The 24,692-nt window shown below is 39.6% G+C and overlaps 1 protein-coding gene across 2 annotated transcripts in view; it reads left to right on the top strand.

Moving 5' to 3' along the window:
• DIP2B (disco interacting protein 2 homolog B) overlaps positions 1–22,450 on the top strand; it is a 168,872-nt gene extending 146,422 nt beyond the window's left edge. The window contains exons 26-38 of one of the 2 annotated variants that reach the window (XM_025050230.1): positions 623–746; positions 2,067–2,188; positions 3,431–3,542; positions 5,808–5,917; positions 6,403–6,533; positions 8,130–8,298; positions 9,103–9,273; positions 10,334–10,395; positions 11,276–11,333; positions 13,168–13,242; positions 14,419–14,596; positions 16,610–16,733; positions 18,376–22,450. In XM_025050230.1, coding sequence (XP_024905998.1) covers positions 623–746; positions 2,067–2,188; positions 3,431–3,542; positions 5,808–5,917; positions 6,403–6,533; positions 8,130–8,298; positions 9,103–9,273; positions 10,334–10,395; positions 11,276–11,333; positions 13,168–13,242; positions 14,419–14,596; positions 16,610–16,733; positions 18,376–18,628 — 1,689 coding nt within the window. In that variant the 3' untranslated portion in view covers positions 18,629–22,450. The remainder of the gene's footprint in view (positions 1–622; positions 747–2,066; positions 2,189–3,430; positions 3,543–5,807; positions 5,918–6,402; positions 6,534–8,129; positions 8,299–9,102; positions 9,274–10,333; positions 10,396–11,275; positions 11,334–13,167; positions 13,243–14,418; positions 14,597–16,609; positions 16,734–18,375) is intronic. The other variant, XM_015593190.2, reaches the window with a different exon arrangement.
• The last annotated feature ends 2,242 nt before the right edge of the window (positions 22,451–24,692 follow it).

Raw genomic sequence — 24,692 nt, 5'->3', positions numbered from 1 at the left:
TTTACAAGGGAAAAGGGATTCAGAAAGCGCAGCTCAGTGAAACTTGAATTGATAATAAAGATATTTATGAAGACCCACAGGAGAAATTATTCTCAGAATCAAAAATAGTTGGCCATTTTCTAATCTGCTAATCTTTATTATTAGCTAGTGACTGATTCATTGTTACTGTTTTGTCTATATCTTTGCCGTTAGAACTTCAGAGACAAATTTGTGCTTCATGTCCAGCAAATGCACATGACCACATGACCACATGGCCAGCATTTATTATCCTGACCTCACTCTTGCCCTCAGCCTGCTTTATTTCCCCTGTTTTCCTTTTACTCTTATTTCCTCATTTAACTAAAAAATTCTTGTCTATTTTTAAAGCTATCTTAAACAAGAATGACTGTATGTTGATTTAAGTTAATGTTGATATTCCCTAAGTACTTTTAGACATTGAAAAAGAAAAGGAATACCATATATATCTTTTAACACTAGAGGGAATTTTCACTGAAATTGATAACTAGCTAAAAATAATCTACTAAGGCACAAGCCTTTTAGGTATTATGTCAAATGGGCTATACTTGTCACTGTTTTATTTTATTAATGAGCTTTGACCCACTATACTTCCTTCTGTTTAAAGGGCACTGCTGTGTGCACAGCTAGCTGCCTTCAGCTTCATAAGCGAGCAGAGAGGATTGCATCAGTTCTTGGTGATAAGGGACATCTAAATGCAGGAGACAATGTGGTATTGCTCTATCCACCTGGTAAGTGTTGGTAGACTTCATTACTAGACTACAAACTATAAGGACAGGAATGCAGGGCCACCATATATGACCATGTAGGCTGTGCACGTCTCAACTCGGGGAGTACCATGCACATGGGCTGAGGTCCATATATGACCATGTAGGCTGTGCACTTCTCAACTCGGGGAGTACCATGCACATGGGCTGAGGTGTGAACCAAGCCTCACCCCCAGAGTCATGCAGCACAATGGCTTGGCTGGGACTGCGACTGTTGTATTTACTCTTGTATGTATCTAGCATAGCGCCTGGCACTAGGGTATATCTTGAATGAATGAAGACTTCCTGACTTTTGGAAACTCTCAAAAGAGGTGCTTTGTTTCTAGGAGTGTTCAGGAATGGGGCCATTTCACCCAGTTTCCTAAAGAATGTTGTACGTGCATTCTTTTGACTTTATACTCTTCATATCATGATTGATGTTTAGTATTCCTCAATTATTGCTGCTTTCATCTTCCATGCTCTAACAACTTTTTTTTTTTCCAGTAAGAGGAACTCAGAATTATTTGATGACAGTTTGGTATAAATATTCAAATTTTTAGATGAAATATTTGAGTCGTCCCTTTCTTTGTCCTTCTGCCACCTAACCCACTTATACATCCAGCCTTCTTTGGTCTTTTATCCCCTTTAATTCATTTTTCTCTGTGATTTCTATGCTATTTACATTAATTCTAAGATTTCTTGGAAGGTCATTTGGTAAAGGAATTTTTCCTGTGGGGTTCCTATGAGATTGTCTTCCATCTACCAATTAATGACATGTGATGGATCAGAACCCTTACTGAGGAGGCCATCCTCCAAGTTCCAGTATTGCAGGGTCTTCTCGACATCCAGTCATGCTTTGTCTCCTGAAATCTTGCACCCACTGATGGAGTGAGATCTCAGAAGTCTAATTGCTCCTCATATAGCGGCCTTCTAAATATTTAGAGAAAACTCAGGTGTTCCTCATCTCTCTTTTCCCCATTCTTTTATTTCCCAAGTTCATCCCTAATTTCTGCAGTTATTCCTCCTAATATCAAGTAGTGATATGAAAATACCTTCTTCAGGTATCTTTCAAGAGTTTTCTTCTGACTTCCTTTCTTGTTATTTATTCTTGGCTTCTCTATATTTTTAAGTTATATGCTTCTTCCTTTATATTTTTAATTTTAAAAATTTTCTTCTGCTAGTGTCTCTGTTGAATTATGATCTACATCACCTATCCAGCACATTATTTAATAAACTCATTTTGGAATAAGATCTGCCTTATAGTTTCTCAGTGATACCAGGCAGCTAAGTGACTCTGTCTTGCAGGCATCGAGTTAATCGCTGCGTTCTATGGCTGCCTATATGCGGGGTGCATACCTGTGACCGTCCGACCTCCTCATGCTCAGAACCTTGCTGCCACGTTGCCCACAGTCCGCATGATTGTTGATGTAGGTACCAAGTATATCTTGCCTTGTCCTCCTCTCACAAACTGAGGATCCATACTAACTTGCCAGTTCTTTTGAGTCAGGAAATCAAATCTCTCCTGTGAGAACTATCTCTTTTTCCTTAATGTGACCAAAGTGACCAGCACTATTCAGTGAAGGAATGTGGGAAAGTGGTTATTGGTGAGGTATAGAATTGTGTGCATTTATCATGAGCATTAAAGAAGTGAAGCTATCATTAGTTAATTCTCCATAAAACTTGTTTTACCCCCTCTTTTAAATAAATGTTCTAATATTTTTTCTACACAATAACTAAGATCATTTTATATGTCAAACCAAATTCTCCCCAGTTGTCAGGTCACTTTTATTTTTGTTAGTTTTATAAATTCAGTATATATACTGTTTGATATAGTATTAAAAAGTGTCTAGATCTTGCACTGGAGTTTCTAAAGGATGTGAGAATTGAAGAAAATAAGATAAATATTTATTGCATCATATCCTAATGTATTTTAAAGCAAAGAGTTACAAAATTCCAATTTATGTAACATTTATTCTTTTAACTGGAGCCTGTAGCGTAAAAGCCATGTTTACCATAGACGATTTTATTACAAAGTTCAGTTAAGCAAAATGCCCTTGTCATATCCTGCAAGGACAGCCAGAGCAGCAGGGACAGAAGTTTCCTTCCATTGACACAGTTTGTGTAGGAAGTCGGTCACTTTGCACTTCCATGTGAGCAAGAACAGTTAATTTTGGTGAGATGACAGAGTTCCTCAAGTTCAGGATATGTTCTGTGTCTAGTTAGTTTCACCATTCTCTAGACCGTTGCAAACACTAACTCCTTCAGAGATGACCATCTGACTTCTCTTATCCCCTGAGCACTACAAAATCCATGTTTTTATTTTATTATGGTCTTCATGGAACCAAAAGGTTGTGAGATCCATACTGAGTTAAATTACAACTATGGAATATTTGAGAATCACTGTTGTAAACAAAACCTGTATTGTAAATAAGTCCATCATTCTGAGGTGATTGTTGCCAAAGGGCATTACCACAAGGACAAATGTAAGAGGAAATACCTCCATTGTCCTGTGTGTGTTGTTTGAAAAGCTGATACTGTCCTGTCTGGTATGATGTGCAAATTTTGGAATAAGATCTGTCTTACAGATTGCTTTTGGCAGCAGCCAGAGCCTATGAAGCTACATGGGGACTAAGCCTTTTGGTGCTTATTTCTGTTCATTTGTTTTCTAGGTCAGCAAAGCAGCCTGCATTCTTACCACACAGACCCTAATGAGGTTACTGAGGTCCCGAGAGGCAGCAGCAGCTGTGGACGTGAAAACCTGGCCAACCATCATTGACACAGGTGAAGGGGAGATTTCTCCAGAACTGTTGAAGGAACATTTACTCCCTAGAAGTTCCTAGATTCTCATGCCAAAGATGTTTACATGGTTTTTATGTCACAACACATTCCCTCTGCTAAGACAGAGGCAAAACTTAATGCCCAGTAGCTTGCATTACCAAAAGGCTGGATACTGCAACAGCCAGGTCCAAAGAAGCAGATCACAGAATGCTTATGACTCTCAAAACAAAAAGTGTCTTGCTGTTACTCTTGGCATCATTAAACGGTGGTTAGGTTTTTATGCTGAATATCACCATATACATGTAAGGCCATATAAAATGTTGTGAAGATCTGATATAGTCTAGATTTAGATGTGATATAGTCCAAACAGTAATGGACAAGGAATCAGAAGATCTGGTTCTAGTTCGAGCTTCAGTAGTTCTCTGTATAACCTTGTCTGAGATTACCCTTTCCTAAAATACTACCTACTCTTGCCTGACTCACATATTTATTGAGGATATTAAATGCAATATAATATGAAAGTACTTAGAAAACCATAAAGTGCGTGAATTTTAGGTGGTATTCCTAATAAAGAAGGGCATAAGAGATGGCTGCCTGGAGAATGGTGGGGTAGGGGAGTGTGATTTGTGGAGTCAGGTAGACAGGATTTAAATCCTGATACTCTGTTCCTCTCTGAGTATCGTACCAGCCTGGGCAAAACTGCCTACAAAATGAGTTGTAAAGCACGTCACACGTAATCTTAACATCTTCAATTCAGCCCTTCACATGCGCCAGCCATCTAGCTTGTATTACCTGATTTTATCCTTATACCAACACTTTTAGATTGGTGCTATTTTCATCCTCATTTTACAGATAAGAAAACTGAGGCACAGGGAGGTTAAGTAAGTAGTAGCACTGAGATTCAAACCCAGTCAGTTTGGCTCCATTCCCAGCCTCTTAACCATTAATTTCCTCCTTAACCTATTTTCAGTAAGTGCCACATAGTGTCCACTTCAGGAACATTTACATGGGTTTTAAATGCAAGGATGAGATGTGTTTGTGGTTATTATGTGCCACATGCTGAACTAGATTTTTTTTTGTGCTTGTCACGTAAAGACATAAGCATAGTTATATATAATACATAACACAAACGGATTGTGTTGGTGTTATTGATGCAGATCCATCTACTATAGTTACTGGACTCAATCACATTTCAGGAGGCTTTCTTTAGGCACATGAGTAACCTTACCCTATACGGAGGTGGGTTGAAAGTGTTAGAGTCTGGTTTGACCAGAGTTGGGTGCCCAATGATGCAGAGATTTAAAAGTCAGAGTCAGAATTGTTTCTTGATCCAGAAAGTCAAAGGAGCCATTGAAGAGCCATGGTTAGGGTCAGAGACATCCTTGACATTTTTGGTTTTGACCTACTTAAAAAGCAAATTTAGGAGGAAGGAAGAGGTATATAAATAAATGAGCAAAGGAAAATAATTCCTAATTCTAGGTTATCATTCTTAAAAATCTGCCATGTGAACTTGGAGAAAAACGGCTTTTAAAGCAGTCCATGGTCGAGAACTCACACAGTGCTTTGCACCCTAACATTAAAAATAAAAAATAAATAAAAATAAAACAGTCCATGATTAATATAACCTGTAATAAAACTGTAAATAATGAACTTTAACTTGAAACCAGCAAAACAACAACAACTAAAGCTTTTGAGCACTTAGTTGTTTTCAGATTACTTTACGTGAATTAACTTCCCAACAATTCTATGAGAGTAGGTATTATTACCATTTTAGAGATAAGGAAACAGACACAAAGAGGTTAAGTAACTTCAAGGTCACATTGCTGGAAAATGGCAGAGCTGGGATTTGAACACCAGCAGTCTAGGAACTTTGGCATTATCTTTGACCACCAGACTAGGAACTTTGGCATTATCTTTAACTTCTATATCTTTATGTCTTACATCCAGTTAAGTATCATGTCCTTCGGTTCAGTTGTTCCTTAGTCCATGTTTTCAACTACTGTATTACAGTATCCCTCACTAACCTTCTAGTAAATACATTTGTCTGATGTAGATTTGCTTGTTTATTCTGTCTAACAGTGTCCTCAACCCCAACCTGCCTCTAGGAGTGACACATTTGAGCTGCTTGGTTAAATACAAGAAGCCTAAGCTTTATCAAATCCCAGAAACTAAATTAGGCCATAGCAAGTCCACAGAAAACCAACTGAAGAGCAATGATTTTTATGTTCTCATATCTCATTGACATCAGGATTTTTCTTTTCCTTGCAGATGACTTACCCAGGAAAAGGTTACCTCAGCTGTATAAACCACCCACTCCTGAGATGTTGGCGTATCTTGATTTTAGTGTCTCTACAACTGGCATGCTTACAGGAGTGAAGGTAGAGTAGTTGGGATATATTCACTCACTGGATGTTGGTAAAATGCTGGGCCTGCAAAAAATAGAGGTGACCACTGCCCCAAGGACTTCAGATGTAGAGGCCAACTGGTTATACCAGAGACCAGTAGGCGGAGGATCAAGGGTCCCTGCTATATTTAAATAAAAGCATCAGTTCTTCCGGAATAAGCTATCCCAAGGAATTTGTGTTATGCCATGTTCTGAACCTAGCATGGAAACTAACAGATAAGAGTTACAGTTAAAGCCAGTATGAAATCATAGACTTATATTTTATAAAACTCAGTATTGACTAATGAATAGAAATTTGTTATCCATACGTTAGACTTAGATTAGACTTTTTGAACCAATAAAAAATATACATTATTTTGAGGAGTTTGGGGGAATTGAAACTTCTTAAATCTCTCTTGGAGCTGTTTTTCTGCCTGTGGGATGCCAGTTCCATCCTGTTCCATGTTCCTTACTTTCCAGATGTCCCACTCTGCAGTCAATGCTCTTTGTAGAGCCATCAAGCTCCAGTGTGAGTTGTATTCCTCTCGGCAGATCGCCATATGCCTTGACCCTTACTGTGGACTTGGCTTTGCACTCTGGTGTCTCTGCAGGTAGGAATGGGAAAGCAAAGAAACAGAATGCACGGGCTTTGGGGGCTATGCCCATCTCATCCTTCCCTTTGCTCCCTTCATTTGGTAAAGTTTCAATAAAATGCTGATGTTTCTAGAATCTGTGCACCTAATACATCTCCGATGTTCCTTTAGTTTTGTTTGTATTCCCTTTTTTTTTCCTTTTAGTTTTATTCTTCATACAAAAGGTCAGTGATCTTATTACCTGCTCTCTGTTCCATTTTGTAATTCTCATTTTAGAAGCAGAGCCAAGTAGAAGGATGATACTTATGTGAAATATGTCATGCTTTGACAGCCAGAACACACCCCGTAGTCTTGGCAGGAAGGAATATAATGAGATAGCATGACAGCATGTGGCTGAAAAGTAACATGTCCATCCTGGCCAGAGTATTTCTTGTGGAATAGCATAGTTCCACTCCTTTCACTGTTCACCCAGGAAACCTTATCTCAGACCTACATTTTCACCTCCTAGGGGACATCTCCATGAATTCTTCACAGACGCGTTAGGATGGGATTATCCACTTAGGAGCCCAGACTAGGAACTTTGGCATTATCTTTAACTTCTATATCTTTATGTCTTACATCCAGTTAAATATCATGTCCTTCGGTTGTTCCTAAACCTATTTATACATAGGAATCACCTAGGGATCTTAAAAAAAAATTAATGGTCCTTTCCCAGACTTCCTATCTTAGAGCTCCAAAAGTGAAACCACAATTCTAGTATTTTTTAAATATAAGATTCTTGGGCTCCTGGCGATTCTGATTTATACTCAGGTTTAGGAAGTCGAGGACTCATGGCTGTAGATTATGCATATGATGTGTGACTCTGCCATTCCTTCCTTTTTATCTCGGCTGCACTGTTGGGGTTCAAGCCCTCATCATCTCTCACCTGGACTATTGCAGTCTCTGCTAACTGTCTCTCAACCTTCAGTGTCTCTCGTGTCTCCAATCCCTCCTCCATGTTGCTAGTTTTGCTCCAACGTAAAGCTACAATGACTGCCTGCTGGGTAAAGTCTAAATCCATCATATGATAGTTAAGCCCTTTCACAGTTTGACCCCAACCCTTCTGGCCTCACTTCTTACCACTCCCCCATGTATACTGTGCTCTAGTATTTCACACTGGGATACTACTTCTGACAAACTTAAACTCACCATGTAATTTTATCCTTCTGCATTTGCATATGCTGTTCCCCTGCCTGGAATGCTCTTATCACCATCCCCACTTCCTCCAGCCACTGTCAAATTCCTGCTCATTCTTCCAGCCCCAGCTCAAGTGTCACCTACTCATTAAAACACCCCCAGCCCCACCTTTCCCAATATGAATGACTCGCTCTTTTTTCTATGATCTTGATGTCCTCTGTTCACATCTCAGTTTCTGTGCATACCACAGTCTGCTTTATTTTGTATTTGTTGTATCTTGTGAGTTGTATACAAAGTTGATTCTTAGACCTTTATATCTAATATGATCTTATGCTGTTCTTCATACTCAGTAAATATTTGTCGAATTGATGCTGTTCTAAAACATCAAGATATCTAGAATGAACTGATAATGTCCACTCTTGCCTTTCTTTATTGCAGTGTCTATTCAGGTCACCAGTCTATCTTAATTCCTCCTATGGAGTTAGAAAACAACCTTTTCCTCTGGCTCTCCACTGTCAACCAGTACAAAATAAGGGATACTTTCTGCTCCTATTCGGTAATGGAGCTCTGTACCAAAGGGCTTGGAAACCAAGTGGAAGTGCTAAAGGTAAGAAGCAGCTACGACAAGTAGGCCGTCCTGAGAGGTTTTAAAGAAGTGGGCCAGGCATGATGATATAGAGTAGGGGTTGACAGACATAGCTGCTTGTTTTTTTCTAGGCAGTCTTACGGGTGTTTCATAAACCTCAGGAAATTCATCTCTTCCACTTTCTAATGTAATGCATTCTTTCAGGGTTTAATCTGAGTCTTTGTGGAGAAGAAGGTAAAACTGGTAGGGAGGCTGAATGGTAATGACTTTATGTAAAAACGAAAAGGAATTGTGACCTCCAGTAGGATTTTCCCATTAGAATTTGCAACCTCAGAATATTAGAGATTGGGGACTGCCCTAAAGACAAGGATAACTCATTCCTTGTGTATCCAGTAATCATGTGTCTGACTGGCATGTGAGAGAGTCAGAAAACACCGAATATTCTTTAATAAAGAAATATGACCTTAAGAAAGAAAAAAAAGAGACAAGAGATTTGCTCTCCAGGGTGCTAGTTTTCTTTTCCTTTAAGTCCCACCTCTCCAGTTTGAAATAGGAAGAAATCTAAGGTACAGAAATGGGAAGGGATAAAAATGGACTGCTGAAGAACCTTAAGGTTTTTAGATGAAAGAGAAAAGAAGTAGAACATGAGCACATTTACCAGCAGGTAATGACTTTCATGGAAACTTTTGTCTTCCCTCTGAGTGTCTGAGGTGAGAACACACAATTCCTTGGCTTTTCCTGACGCAGGAGATGGAACAGTTGTCCTATCTATTCAGTTCTTTTATGATCCTGCTAACTTGAGCTCATGTGCTTGGTGTCTTCCAGACCAGAGGAATCAACCTCTCCTGCATCCGGACATGTGTGGTGGTGGCTGAGGAGCGGCCCCGCATTGCCCTCCAGCAGTCCTTCTCCAAGCTCTTTAAAGACATCGGTCTGTCCCCTCGGGCTGTCAGCACCACTTTTGGATCAAGAGTCAATGTAGCAATATGTTTACAGGTGACTGTCACGAAGTCTTGCTTGGGAACAAATGGAAGGGAAAGGTATGGTAGTCTGGAGCAGAGGCTTCGAAGCCAGGCTGCCTGGCGTGAGCCCCAGTTTTACTGACTTGCTGTGGGACCGTGGGGTTTTTTATTTGGATTTTGCTATGCCTCATTTTGCTCATCTGTAAGATGAAGATAATAGTATCATCCTTCACAGGGCTGTTGTGTAGAATCACTGAGTTACTAGGTGCTATACTCTTGAAGCCATGTCTGGCATTTGAGCACCAATGTAGATGTTTACTCTTGGTAGTAGTTTTTATAGTCCATGACAATGACTGAAGACTTCTGAGTCTTATTGGAATCTTATTTTTATCTTACTTTCTGTCTCCTCCATATTTTTATAACAGCTTTTTGCAAAGGAAGCACAAATAAACCTGTATTCTTTCCTCCAGCCAGATAGTAACTTTGCCATATTATTCTTTGGTGGGTAAATAACAGAAAAGGGACTGAAATAACAGAAAAGAACTGGGTCTGATTTTATGTAGCTTGGAGGCTATTAAGGTAAATATAGGCATGGATGAGAATGAGAGTAAAAGATGGTAGCATACGTGGTGGATACTTTCAGGTATTCTGTGACCATGGTCAAGTGAATTTCAACTAGCATCATGATGCTTTAACCTTGAAGCTCAGTCACGGGCCCTTTGCCATTAGCTTGGGCCAGTGTTGGTTTCGAAAACCTGTGGATGCTGGCCTGTCTCACCCTTGCTTCAAATACAGAGATAAAGACTCTCCTTAGCCTGGTAACCTTTCAGTGCTGCTCTGGCCCCTGTGAGGAGGCCCATGGCCCACTCTCGCGAGGGAGAAAAGGAAAGAAACATGAAGCTAAAGCCAGGCCATGAAGTCTCTTTTAGGTGTCGACTGTACCCTGTGTCATCTGGTTGAAGAGAGGGTGGTGAGCTTTCAAAATAGAGTTGGATTTTTTATGTATATGGATAAATTATCTATTTCTCAATTTGAAAATGTAAAATATGGAAATATTGTTTATTTAAATAATGTATTGATTTACTTTTCTTTAGGGAACCTCAGGGCCTGATCCAACTACTGTATATGTGGATCTGAAATCATTAAGACATGACAGGTACAGTAGATTTATTATGTTCATTACCTAAACATAAAAAGTTCTGAGCCTCAAGAAAGCCAGCACTCTCCCTCATCCTTTTGTTTGTACCTTAGGGGGTGGGGGTAGAGGGAAGGAATTTATTTTTACTATTAATACTTGATAAGATTTACATTTATAAGAAGAAAGCTATAATACTCAGCTGCTACACTGTTCTTTAATATTAAGATGTAATACTTAGTTCCTATCTGTATAAAAGTATTTTGTAACGTTTGATATAAATTAAACTAATTTTTCCCCTGAAAGTTTAAAAATAAAAGATGGGACAGATGAGATAAATGAAGCAGAGTAGAGTTTTTACAGCAACACTTTATCAAAACCCCAGGAGTAAAAGCCTTCTTCCTAGTCAGCTCAGGGGAATTTTAGCTCCATCCCAAGGTGAGCACCTGGCCCGAGGGCTTTGGGACCCTTTCTCAAGTCCCATTGACCTTGACTCTGTGTTCACTGGTGTACTCCTGGCACTGATCCAGCCTACACAGGTAGGACATCTCCCTAGTGCAGTGGTTCTCAGCCTGGGGAGATTTTGCCCTCCAGAGGACATTTGACAACGTCTATAGACATTTTTGGTTGTCACAACAAGTGTGTTGCTACTGACATCTAGTGGGTAGAGGCCTGGAATGTTTCCGAACATCCTACAACACACAGGATAGCCCTTCACAAAAAAAACTATAACAAACATTATCTGATCCAAAATGTCAATAATGCTGAGTTTGAGAAACTCTGCTCTAGAGTAAGAAGAAGAGACAAATTAGAGGTCTTGGGAAGGCAATATATACCTTTAGTAGACGTGCAATCATTTTTTAAAGGATTATGTATAATAAATATTGTTCTTCTTCTGCAGAGTTCGTCTTGTGGAACGGGGTGCCCCCCAGAGTTTGCTTCTCTCAGAGTCTGGAAAGGTAATTTGTTCTGTTAAACATTGGGAAGGTAGTCTTTGTGGAGAAGTGGTTCATTTTAAAGAAACCTGAAGCCATGTAATATATTAGTATCCAGGGCAAGACTTAATTGAAATCTGGAGATGATTCAACAATTTCAACTGAGCCAGTACTTTCAAATTTACATGGGTACATAGACAAGAAGAATACTCAACTTGAACTTTCCTAATTTCCAATAATTTTTAAAAAATCCAACTGACGTGTTATTCTGATTTGACAGAACAGCAAAATTCAGTGTTCATTAAGTTCAAGATAGAGTGATGAGCAACACTTAAAAAGAGCCAATTCTATCTTTGTAAATGTCACAAGATGAAAAATAGAGGAGCAGTTAGGGGATGTAGTTTAAGATCAGAGAAGACATGCGTATTTATAGTTCAAAGAGAAATCAAAATGGAGAAGAGATTAAAGATATTTGAGAGTGATTATCTATTGGGGTAAGATTTCTTAGATTAGAATGGGGCTTTAAAATGTTCAAGGAGAGGTTTAGTTACTGTCATAGTCCATTTGGGCTGCTGTAACGGAATACCATAGACTGGATGGCTTACAAACAGCAGAAACTTATTTCTCACAATTCTGGAGGCTGGGAGGTCAAGAACAAGGCACTAGCAGATTCTGATGAGGGATTTCTGGTTCATAGATGACTGTCATGTTGCTGTGTCCTCACATGGTTGAAGAGACAAAGGAAATCTCTGGGTCTCTTTCATAAGAGCCCTCGTCCCCTCCTAAAGGCCCCACCTCCTGTTACCATCACATTGGGGGCTAGGTTTCAGACTACAGCAGTTTTGAACAATTTACTAAGGGTGTTTTAAAATCAGCATAAACAATCATGTTTCTCATCCCTTTGAATAGATTGTGATGATGCCTCAGAATCCCTTCTAGTAGTTCAGAAAGGCAAAGGCGAGGGGAAAATTGGGAAGGTAAAAAAGGATCCTGTCTAACCTATCCAGTGGTGGATCAACCCTATAGGGAGCTTACTTCAGTGTCACTCTCCTATTTAAACTCTTCGAAGTGGACTTGGGTTGATTTTATCATCTTATCAAATCATCTGCCTCCCCTAGTGGTTGGGCACCTCAAGGAGCCTTATATCATGGTGCCTGGCCCAGACTAGTGGGAATGGTCTTTTCTCTTCCTTCCTTAAGATTTTAGATGTATGAGCCAGATAATCATTGTAGGGTTTCTCAAGTAACTGCATACTCTAGAAAGCCAAGATGAAAATAGAGGTTTAAGGGGCAGGAAATGGGTAATCAGAGAGACCCTGAGCCATTTTCTCAGTCAGTACCTGTTTCTCCCCTTTCCCTCCCGAGGGAGATCCTGGGCATGTGATGTCTTTCCATTCTCCTGCAAAGCTGCCACTATGTCCTCCCTTACTCTTCAAGTTCCTCTAATTCTAGCACTCACTATAGACTGGAGCAGAGACTCTCAGGAGATCCCTCCCTGCTGCCCTTTCTGCTTCAGGGAGTTTTACCGCCATCAGTCCAGTGACCAGGATAGATCATGGAAAAGGGCAGTTACATGGTTAAGTAATTCTCCAAATTCTTACTGTTAGGTTCTGGTCTGAAGTTTCTCCTCCCTTTGAAGAGCAGTAGAATGATTGGTTCCTTGGTTCATTTTTGAGGATTAGTCTTATTGTACCTCTGGTTTCTACTGAGGATGATCCTGATCCTCTGAGTGCCATCTCAGTTAGCTCATGCCTTTGTGCATTCCTTTGCCTCACTAGAGGTGAGGGAGGGCAGGTAACTGCATTTCCTAGAGGTCATTAGAGTTAATCAAGTCTTTGTGTTTTCCCTTTGATTCTTAGATTTTACCTGGAGTGAAAGTGGTTATTGTTAATCCTGAGACCAAAGGGCCTGTTGGAGACTCTCACCTTGGAGAGGTATGTATAATTTTCACCTGTATTCTGAAAAGTCAGCAGCAAAAAGCTTTAGGGTTCATATTCTGGAAGTCATTGAAACTGGATAGCTTTTATCTCATTCTGAATTTGTAAGGCACAAGACTGAAATGGACAGAGGGGAAGATTGAGACCAGAATGGAGAGAAGATTTAGACACCCAAACTAGAACTAGTTCCAGATTTGTCCACTGACATTTTTTTAAATGAAAATTAAAATGGGCAGATCCTACCTCTTCTCACCTATTAAGGAGCCACAATATTAAATTTTAACAATTCATGCAAATTTTATGTTCTATTCCAAAATGTATCCATTTTTGTATTCGTATAAAATGTTTTTAAAGTCTTAATTTTTCTTCCCCTAAACCTTTGAGGGACACCAGTGTTTTATTCCATAGCTTACTGGGAGGACTATTGTAAGTACAGGAGCCAGATGCCCTGGGCTCTGCCAGTCTTCTCAATACTGGGCAAGTTAACCTCTCTGGCCTCACTTTCCTTATTAATAGATAATAATTTCACCTACTTCACCTATGTAGTAGAATTGCGTGACAATTAAATCCATTTATAACTGTATCTATAATGTATATGGAGCAGTGCCTGTCACATAATGAGTTCTCAATAAATACTAGTGTTATTACCATTGTGAGCTGTTGCTGTGTTTTCCTGGTAAATTCAAATACTTTGTAGTGTTTCCTTGAGAGCTTTATACCTTAGTTTCAGAAGCACAGAAATGATCCCGTGATGCCTCTGGGGGACTCCTAAAGAGGCTGAAAAATGAGCCAGGGAGGCAGTGTAGCGTCATGCTTGAGCCTGCGACATAGGCTTAGTATGAGTCTCCTAGTTTCTGCATTTTAGGCAAGTTACTTAACTCTTTGTTTTTTTAATCTGTAAAATGGGAATAACCATAGTATGAACTATATTGTCATGTCATGTATGTCAGGATTGATTGAGATAAGGCATATAAATAAAATACCTCACCGTTCAGCACATGGTAAACATTTGAAATGTCAGCTGCCTTTATTGTTGCAGTTGTGTTGTTGTTAATGTAAAACCTCAGCCTGCCTTTGGATTAAAAAACTACAGTCATCTGTCCCAAGATAATTGAATTGATACATAGTACATGTTCCTGGTGAAATGTGATCGATGACCTTTTCTTATTGTAGATTTGGGTAAACAGTCCCCATACAGCCAGTGGCTATTATACCATCTACGATAGTGAGACTCTTCAAGCTGATCATTTCAACACTCGCCTCAGCTTTGGGGATGCTGCTCAGACACTCTGGGCTCGGACAGGATACCTTGGTTTTGTCCGCCGAACTGAGCTCACAGCAGCTACTGGAGGTATTTCCCACACCAACTCTTCCCCTTTGTCCTGCTTGCATTTCACAGTAGCACCGGCTGGCCTTCCTCTTCCTGCCTTTGGGTTATGGAGTGAGTGAGTGAGTGAGTGAATGAGTGAGTGAGTGAGTGAGTGAGTGTGTGCGTGTGTGTGTGTGTGTGTGTGTGTGTAATTACTCCCTCCTACGATTCTTGTACCCATATTCATATTCATTTGAAATAAGACTTTGCACCTGAAAAGCACCTAGAAGGTAAGCAGCTGCGGCACCAGGTCAGCACTCCTGAACTGTGGATTATTCGCACAGCCACAGTCATAGGGATATGCCTGATGAGCAGTGAATGCCCAGGGCAGAACACATAATCCTGAACGAGCTCCTGACCAGGTATTTCATAGCTCTTGTAGCTCTTCTCCCATGTACCATTTTGGGAGCAAGAGGAACAGTCCTAATCCCTGTGAGGGGAAATCAGTGTGGAGGTGTCATCATGTCGAAGTGTTCCTCTGTCCCTTCGGAGTCTCATGTTGGGTTCCAGACTGCTTGGAAAGGCTCTGGTGTAAGCCATTGCTCCAGTCATCCTCTGCCCAATTGATTGTCATGGCTTCACTGCTGTCTGCCTTTAACCTGCCTTCCTGGTGGCATGAATAGCCATTTAAAAATACCCAACCTTAACTGTATCATGCACTTTAAGAACCAATACAAATAACTCACTGGACTTGAAAGGCCTAAATCGAGCCTTGGCTCCTTGCATTTTCTATACCAACCAGTGTCCATAGTTTCTCCATAATTCGTGGGGACACAGGATAATATTCTGGAGAAGAGGGAAGTATCCCTTGCCAGGTGCCCTGGTTTTGAAGCCTACCTCTGCCATTTGCTATGTGACCTTGAGCAATCACTGAACCTGTTGGTTTCTTACCAAGAAGTCAGGAGTGACAGTGTATCCAGCCTTGTGGAAATGGTGTGAGATTAAATGACATGATGCATTTAACAGTGCCTGGCTTATAGAAAGCACTCACTAGTCATTAACTACTGTGTTTCTGTTGTTTCGTTATTACCATCTTTATGGGCTCTTCCTCGTGTTATGGGAACTTTGCTGGACCTCCTCCTCCTCTCTCCTACAGGTTCTAGAACTTTGTTTTGCTGAATTTTTTAGAAATCTACCTTTTCCTGAAAATACTATATTCAGCAGACCTAGCAAAGTCATCTCCAAAATGTTTTATCTATGTAGACATAAACCGTGTAGCCTTATGTATACAGTATGTGCATAAAACCTTTTTTAAAAAATGAGATTTCTACAAGGTCCTAACCAAATTACAACCCTATGAATAATCAGAACTACTCTCTTTATATTCTGTAATCCCACTCCTTATACCTGGATTTCTTGACGATATCTAGAAACAGTGATACATGTCCATTTCTTCTCCATCTCAGATCCTCTCTCTCCTCCCTCCAAACCTCCTCCAGCCATCATCTGGCTAATTCCTACTTACCCTTAAAATCTCAGTCTGGCTTCAGCTTTTCCAGGCCTCTCCTGAACCCTTGAGCAGAGCTCAGGGGGTGTCTTCTGCTCCCCTCATACCTTATGCATGTGCCTATCACTGGGTTTACCATGTTATAGTACACACCTGTTTGTTTGTTTGTTCGTTTCCCCCACTAGACAGTAAGTATCCAGAGCAAGAATTGTGTTTTGTCATCTTTGTCTCCTCAGCACCTGTCACAATTCCTGGCACATAATAGTAATAGTCGTCGTCGTAAACAATAGTAATGATAATAGCTAATTTTTAGCACTTATGAGGCATCATAAACTACCTTACATGGATTATCTTATTTAATCTTCATAGCAGTCTCACAGAGGGGAAAGCAAGACTCAGAGACGTAAGTGATTTGCCCAAAGTTACACAGCTGGTGAGTGATGGAGCCAGGTGATGGGGCTGGCAGTCCGAACCTTGTGCTCTTAACTCCAACACTGTATTGCACTCAATATGTGTCTGATGAACCACATTTCTCTTTTCTCTGTCAGAACGTCATGATGCATTATATGTGGTAGGAGCTCTGGACGAAACGCTGGAGCTAAGAGGATTACGATACCACCCAATCGACATTGAGACCTCGGTGGCACGGATCCACAGGAGCATTGCTGAATGGTAAATCCCCCCTACAGAACAGGCTTCCCATCTCAGTTGTAGTATCAAGTAAAATTAATCTGAGTAGTCAGCTGTCTGCACCAGATACCACCTACAGACACAGAGCTCCAAGGGGACTAAGAAAATAAACAGACTGATTCTTGTCCTGGTGTGCCATCTGCTATGGCAGATGAGGCCATGGAGATACTGAGACAGGCTCTAAGGGACCACTGTGGAGCTGAGTCCTTCTTAATGATAGAGTCTTACCGTTGGAAGGGATTTAACTGATGATCTGCCTCTGGAAAGTCTGTGTAGTACAGTGGAAAGAACCATGACTTCAAGGTCAAAAAACCCAGCTTAAGGGCCTAGCTCTTCCATGTAGGCTGCTTCCCTCATCTTTAAAATACTTTCTCTGTCATTTCTTGACTTTTGGAAAAATCAAATGAGAATGTGCTTATAAACTGTAATAGTAAGCAGATAAAAAGGATCATTATTTTTATCTCATCCAATTTCCCTCCCAATGCAGGAAATTCCCCTATGTTATCCCTGATAAAGGATCATCTAACCTCACATTGACTTAAAATTTCTTAAAATTGAAACTGTAATTTTTTCCTATTGGCTTTCATTCTGGATTCTCAACAATACAGAATTCATCCAGTTTCTTTTCTATATATTTGTTATTGTGTCTTTACTCATTTTTTGTTTGTTTTCCCCCTTGCTAAACAGATACAGTACTTATAATGGTTGCTTATGCTTTCCAGATGCTTCTCTGTCTAAAAATATTCTCACTTTGGTCAAAGTCTCTCCCCAGACATAATAATACTCATGAGATATAAGAACAATGCAGAGAAGCTGGGTACCATGGTTACCCTCTAATTTCAGATATTTGACTTTTAACGCAACCAAATATTGTATACATTTTTTAATGATTGGGTTCTATTTGTTAAAGCAGTATAACACTGCATATCACAAGTCAAGTCATAACCTCTAACCCAGCAATCCCTCTCAGAATAAGATGACTTTCTACCTTAATGGCACTTTTATGACATAATAAGAGAGACACTTGTGTGGGCACGCAGTTCAGATGAAGCCAGGCTGACCCCCTTCCTGTTGGGTATAAGAATGTTATCTTAGTCGAAGATCTTATGCTGCAAATAAAGATGCTCTTTTCAAAACACCATGCAAAAGAGAGTTAATGCAAAGAATAACTGGCTATCTCAGAATTTCCTAAAAGTCTCCAACTAACTCTGTCTGGATCTCCAGAAAAGTAGAAAAAAGGCCATCAGGAACCATTATTCTCTTACTCTCTAGAGCCATGTGGGCATTCACTTCATTCTTTCTCTTCTCCCTGAAGAGCCAGTCTCTGTGCTTCTCTGCATACCTGGCTACCCCAGAACTTTGAAGTTTATATGTCCTTAGTTCAGGTGATCAGATAACAACTTTCAATCCCACTTCCAAACCCGAAAGGGATTTTGGATGGCTCAGCTAATCAACTGTGATCGTAGGGACAAGGTTATATATTACAAATGTGGCTGCTAGCCTTCTGATTGGATCCAAGAGAGACAGCAGTTCTCAGGGAAGTGGGCATAAGTTTTGGGCAAATACTATAAAAGATGACTGCTAAATGTAATGGCATGTTAACTGATTGTCATTGAAATTTCAGTGCCGTGTTCACGTGGACCAACTTGCTTGTGGTGGTTGTGGAACTGTGTGGCTCTGAACAGGAAGCCCTAGATCTGGTTCCTTTAGTGACAAATGTGGTCCTGGAAGAACATTATCTCATCGTTGGCGTCGTGGTTGTGGTGGACCCTGGTGTTATCCCCATCAACTCCAGAGGAGAGAAGCAAAGGATGCACCTCCGTGACAGCTTCCTAGCTGACCAGTTAGACCCCATTTATGTGGCTTACAACATGTAACTGGCCTTGAGGAGATTACAGGGGGCTACCTTGAAAAACCACAAGGACCAAAGACCCATACTAAGAGCAAACTTTCAAATGATGTGAAATAAGCTGAGATGGCTACATTATATCCTTCATCTCATCCTGTGGGATTCTGCAATCACATGACACACAGGAAAGGGGAATTCAGTGGTGGCAAATGATAAAAATGTTAACAGTGTGTTAGTCATGAGCTTTGACATAGCGTGAGCAGCACGTTACTAAAGCAATTACATGCATGTTGCATATTTTGCATCTGTTGTATATACTTGTATTTTTCTCTAATGCCATTTTAGAATTTTGTAAGGGAGATTAATGAATTCACATAAAGGGGGTAGTCTGAGTTACACAGTTACCCGCTCTGTACTGTATTGCCATTTTACCGTAGCTAGACATTCTGCGGGTTTTGTTAACATGGAACTACTCAGCTTACTTTGTTAAGCAAATCAGATAACCCATAAGCAAATCGGATAACCCACTGAATATGAGAATTACTTTATATGTATAATTCTTGAGTATAAAACATTTTGACCAGTGTTTTAAACATGTAAATAAGAATACACATAACTTAGCTAAAAAAAAAAAAAAAATTTTTTTTTAAGAATTGGCTTGTATAGTTATAACAACCAAATTAGAAACATTTCTACTTAGAGAGAATTTCAGTATTCTCTTAATGTGGTGTAATTGGATAACTAGAAAGTGCAAATTGTTTGCAGGTTTTGCTACACATTGTGCTATGTCTCTGTTGGCTAGTGTATTTTATAAACTAAAGCTGCCTATGTTTGTTTTTAAAAGCTTGCATTCCAAGAATCAGCTTAAGCTTTTAAGAATTCAGCCTGTTTCTACAAGCTGAAAAAAAAAATCTGTTTAAAAATCAAAATGTTATGAAAAAGCTAAGATTCATTAGATCCCACCCTTTTCTAAGGAACCACAATAACTCACTCTGGTCCCCAGTGTTGAAACTGTCTTTCAAATTAAGAGTGATGCATAAGAATTTAGAATTTCCTCTTTTTCCAGGCCCTTTGTAAACTGTATCTACAGTTTATACATATAGCTTCTCTTTTCCAAAAACTGAAGAGTGTCCTCTGTTTTTCCAGTTCATGAGGGTCAGGATTTTAAGAACAAGAATAGGCTGAGAAGGCAGTGGGATCAACATCACATGAAACCATAAGGCCACATAACTATACATCTCAAAACTGACCAATTTGTGTTGCCAAAATAGCCAGGCTTATGCTGAAATAGGGGAAGTCTGATGTATGCAAGAAACTCTTTTGAAATAACTGGTGCCCAGGCCAAGTGGACTGAGCCTAGGACTGAGTTTGGCCTCTGGCTCGGTTTCCTTTCTTTGGTCTGATACTTCATGTATTTGAATATAGTTGAATTTTATTATTTTTTTCTTACAGAAATATTTTTAAAAATTAAAAAAAATCAAAGTGAACAGAGTTAACATGTTAAATCAGAATGGTTCTCTTTGATCCACTCTGGTCTATTGTGTAAATATTTATTTAGACTATTTTAATAATACATATTATTTACCCCACTGTAACATCATGTAAACTAAATATGTTTTTAAACAATTTTTAAGACTTGTAATTACCCTGAAAATAAGGTTTATAATGCAAAGACCACACCCTTCACCATGGCAGCACTCTTGGGGGCTGCCCTTACACAATCTGTGACTCCCTTTTGACTCCCTTTTACATAATCCTCTTTTCCTCCCACCTCATTCTCCACAGAGGGCAGACCTCAAGACATTTTCCAGTTCCACATCTCTTTTTCAACATTTTGGATGAAATTAATTTACACGTGATGGGAGAGGTTCTAGAATGTACAGAAAAACACTTACATTGGGGCAAGAAATCTCAGTGACTAGCAGTGGTTTGGTTTGCAGAGAAAACAGCCTGCTTATTTGGAAAGTTACTTTCTTAAAACAGTTCTTACTGATTCACTAAACAAAACAAGGGACCCTGAGGAATAATTAATTCTATCTCCATAATCCACAAGTTTTAAGAAAAAAATATAGGCAATCTATCCTATGGGTTGCTTTGGTCATTCTTACTACATAAGTCAGGGTGTCTGCCAGAAGTATCATATAAGCCACATCTGTCATTTTAAAATTTCTAGTAACCACATTTTAAAAAGTATAAAAGAAACTGGCAATATTGTTTTATTTTATTTAACCCAATATATCAAAAATATTATTTCAATGTGGAATTAATGTAACAAATTAATGAGATGTTTTACTTTCTTTTTTTCCTATTAAGTCTTTGAAATCCAGTGTATTAAAGTCACCTCTGTTCGAACCAGCCATAGTTCAATTTGTCAATAGCCACATGTAGCTAATGGCTACGATATTGGACAGTGCAGATTTATACTCATTCTTTCAAATAAGATAATCCATTAATCTCAAAGTGTGGCCGATTCCTAGTTACTTAGGGGCTGATTACCTAGTTTTATAGTTCCTCAGTCTTCTGATTTCTCTTTATTTTTGCATTCTGGCTTGTGGGTGATTTATTGATCTTTTGCACGTCCCCAAAGCCAGAATATGCTTGTGGAGGAAAGAAAGCTGAGACGTGTCTTTGGGGAGCTTCATCAGTAACTCTGGTAAAATACCTCTGGAAGGGGAAGAGAGCCCAGTCATTAGCTTAGAGGGATTTGTGCCTAGTCTGTTGCAGACTTGAATAAGAAAACTTTCTCTTGATGATGACACAATGTTCTTGCTCTTTCCACATTAATTAGAACCTTTGTGGTAAAATGGACTCTTAAGACAGACCCAAAAGGCCATTTATTAATAGAAATATTCTCACCAAAACTCTGGAACACCTTCTGTCTCGATTTTTATGCCTGTGATAAAGAAAACTAAATTAATAGCAAGCCCTTGTTTCAGTTAAGAGAAATCTATTGATCTGAAAGTTGTTGAGCCTCTTTCTGCCTCTCAGCAGAAGTAACTGAAGTAGGTCAAGAAAGGGGATTCCTCCGGAAAATTCCTAGGCCCTGGGGATTCTCAGAGCTGCACAGATGCCATTTCCTGCATCAGTGAGACCCTTGGAAAGACCAGCATGCTAATGGGCATCAGTGAATCCAGTCATTACTTCCTGCCTTTTAAAGGGTCCTGGTTCTCCCAGTACCAAGTTATTTCCTTATGAAGCTGTGCTGCCTCAGGCTATTTAGGGACCATTACCTGTCTATGAGTATGTTTCCTTAACTTCAGTCCCTGGGCAATGCTTGCTTAATGCTTGTGTTGAATCAACAAAGGGCCTGAGGCCTTAGGGTTTTTGTTGTTGTTAAGGTCTCTGCCCCAGGCATGGTGCTCAATATCTTGGCCAAATAAATTACTTTCCTTGAATATCTGGGAATCTTTTAGACTAAAGCGATGAGGAGTTAACACCTCACCCTCAAACTCCAACTGATCTATGCCTTAGTGTTGTTTTTGTTGTCTGCTTTGATGTAAAAGCAAGAGTATTTGAAGCAAGACGATTCAGTACTCCAAATATACAATAGGCCTTTTCTTTATCATTCATACATTTCTGGATTGTAGATGGGCCACGTTATTTGTCCAGAGGAAGAGAGTGTAAAGATATAAGAATAATTTTTTAGTCCTAAATTGTTTACTTTCTGTCAAGATATTTACCAGTGTCAAATTCAAACTATAGTGCTGTGTAATTATGTATAAAGGTTTTTTTATTTATTTGAAATTAGACTAGATATACATTTTTAAATTTAACATCTGGCTGGACAGTGTTCTATTAACTCATTGAATGTTGTTTCCTTTGTCTTGTGTTAATAAATATTGATGCCTGATTGTGTCTAATTCTTCACATATTGGGAGAATTGATAAATTGGAATTGATAAATCCTAAATTTAACTTCAGATGGTAAGACTCAAATATAGCTAGAGTGGTCCAAGGAAAGTGAACACCGAGATCAAGCAAAGCAAATCAGTGCTATAAAAGGAGACCAGCTCAAGGAAGAGAGTCATTTTGAAAACTGAGAAGGCTTTAGTCTCAGGAACAGTTACAGCTTAATTTTCTTCTTACCCAGGTAGCATTTGATAGTTTTAAACTATTGATTGGAAATTTTAATTCTTTCTAATCTGTAATTGGGCTGGATTTCAGCCTTTCCTAAAGTAATACTTCATTTGCTCTTCCATTTTCTGGTTTCAAGAAACGTTATGGGAGCCTATTGAATTTGTGCATGTTCCCAGACACTAAAACTGGTCCCTGAATTATGGTTCAAGCTATTTAAGCAGCTGAGAACTTTTTTTTTTTAACACATGTATTGAATGCCTGCCCAGTTAGAACAAGGCAGTGCAATAAGAACTGAAGCTAGAGAGAGAAAAATATCAAGTCACTACCCCCAAGGAAATACAGGAAAACAGTAGCGTAAGGATTACAGGTAGAGGTGGACTCTGGGAGCAGGTGGGATAAGCGCCCAATCCAATGAAGAGGGAGAATAGTGAGGAATATATGCTAGAGAAGGTAACATCTGAACTGAGTTTTGAAGGTTGAGACAGCCAGATAAGATTGAGACAACAAAGGGGAAGATGAGGCTGCATATGATGGGAACTACAATTCATTAGTAGGATGTAGGGTTTGAAGGGAGAAAAGTAAAAGATAGTTATCTATGGAAGTTTGAGCCAAGGACAGATCACTAAGGGCCTTCTATATGACGCTAAGAATTTTGGACTTTTATCCAGAAGACCAAAGAGAGCCATTGAGGGATTTATAGCAAGAGAAGAACATCCTCAGATTTGCAACACAGATCATTCTGGTAGTCATACAGAAAATGGATTGGTATGGATAGGGAAGAAGGGACTATAAAACCTGAGGCAGGGAGACCAGTTGGGAGGTCTTGGAATAACTGCAGTGACAGAGCAAGAACATTTCAACCACTGCAGTGACAGGATGTGACAGGATGGAGATGAGAGGCAATATGTGCAATATGTCATGTGCATTGGGAGTCAGTAAGATTTCAACCACTGAGTATTCGGGGTTAGGAAGGAGGAACTCAGATAACTTCTAGGTTTCTGACTCGGGAAGTCAGGTAGCTGTGGGGCTATTTATGAAGACAGAGAACAAAATATATTTGGGAAAGAAGATGCTATGTTCCATTTTGGTCATGTGCATTTGAGGTGCTATGGGACATGTAAGTGAAGAAGTCCAAAAGGCAGCTAAATATTTAGGTCTCTGCCTCAGGAGAACTCTGGCCAAGAACTAGATATTTGGGAGACATCCTTTTAAAAGTGGTAGCTGAAAACAATGGAAGTGGATGATACTGCCAAGGAAGATCATGTAGAGTGAGAAAAGGATCAATAACGGGAGCATTTAAAGACTGGTGGAGGAAGAAGTCTACAAAAAGTAAGGGAATAACTGGACAGATGGGGCAAACCAAGAAAGAACATGGGCACAGAAATCATAGTGTTTTAAAGAGGAGGGAGTGGTCAACAATGCCAAAGGCTTCAGTGATGCTGAGTAAAAGAGGGACTTGCTAGCATCTGCTGTATATATATGGTATCTAGGCAGTCACTGGTGTGACTGGTCAGAACTGACTGCAGTTGCAGCTATGGGAGCAGAAGACAGAAAACTTGTTCGAGAGAGGTGTGATGGGAGGTGTTACTGTGCAGAGGCTACTCTTTCCAGAAGCTTTAACTGTACATAGGAAAGAAAAAGAACAGTAGTTAAAAGAGGGAGGCTGCATTCCTTTCAAAGATGGAATAAAAAATTTTCTGCGTTGGGGAAAGAGCTAACAAAGTTTCCAAATATAGCAATGAGGGGTAATTGACAAAGCAAGGTCACTGAGGAAGAAGGGGTGGGATGGCAAGTTAGGTTTCTTTGTGTCTTTTTTCTCACTTCTGAAGTCCAAGATTTCTGTTTTCTTCATCTAGTTATTTCTCAAGGTTCACAAGAGTGATAGGTACAGCTTGTTACACTTCCATAAGAGAATCAAGGACTGTGGGAATATTTATGAGTGGCAGTGTTGCACAGCATAATACCTGATTTAGACTTAAGACATTACAGGTGGAAGAGGAGCTAAGTAGGGAGCGG

This window comes from Pteropus alecto, unplaced genomic scaffold (genome assembly GCF_000325575.1).
Source record: "Pteropus alecto unplaced genomic scaffold, ASM32557v1 scaffold196, whole genome shotgun sequence".
Classification (NCBI taxonomy): domain Eukaryota; kingdom Metazoa; phylum Chordata; class Mammalia; order Chiroptera; family Pteropodidae; genus Pteropus; species Pteropus alecto.
This window is presented reverse-complemented; position numbering and strand designations above follow the sequence as displayed.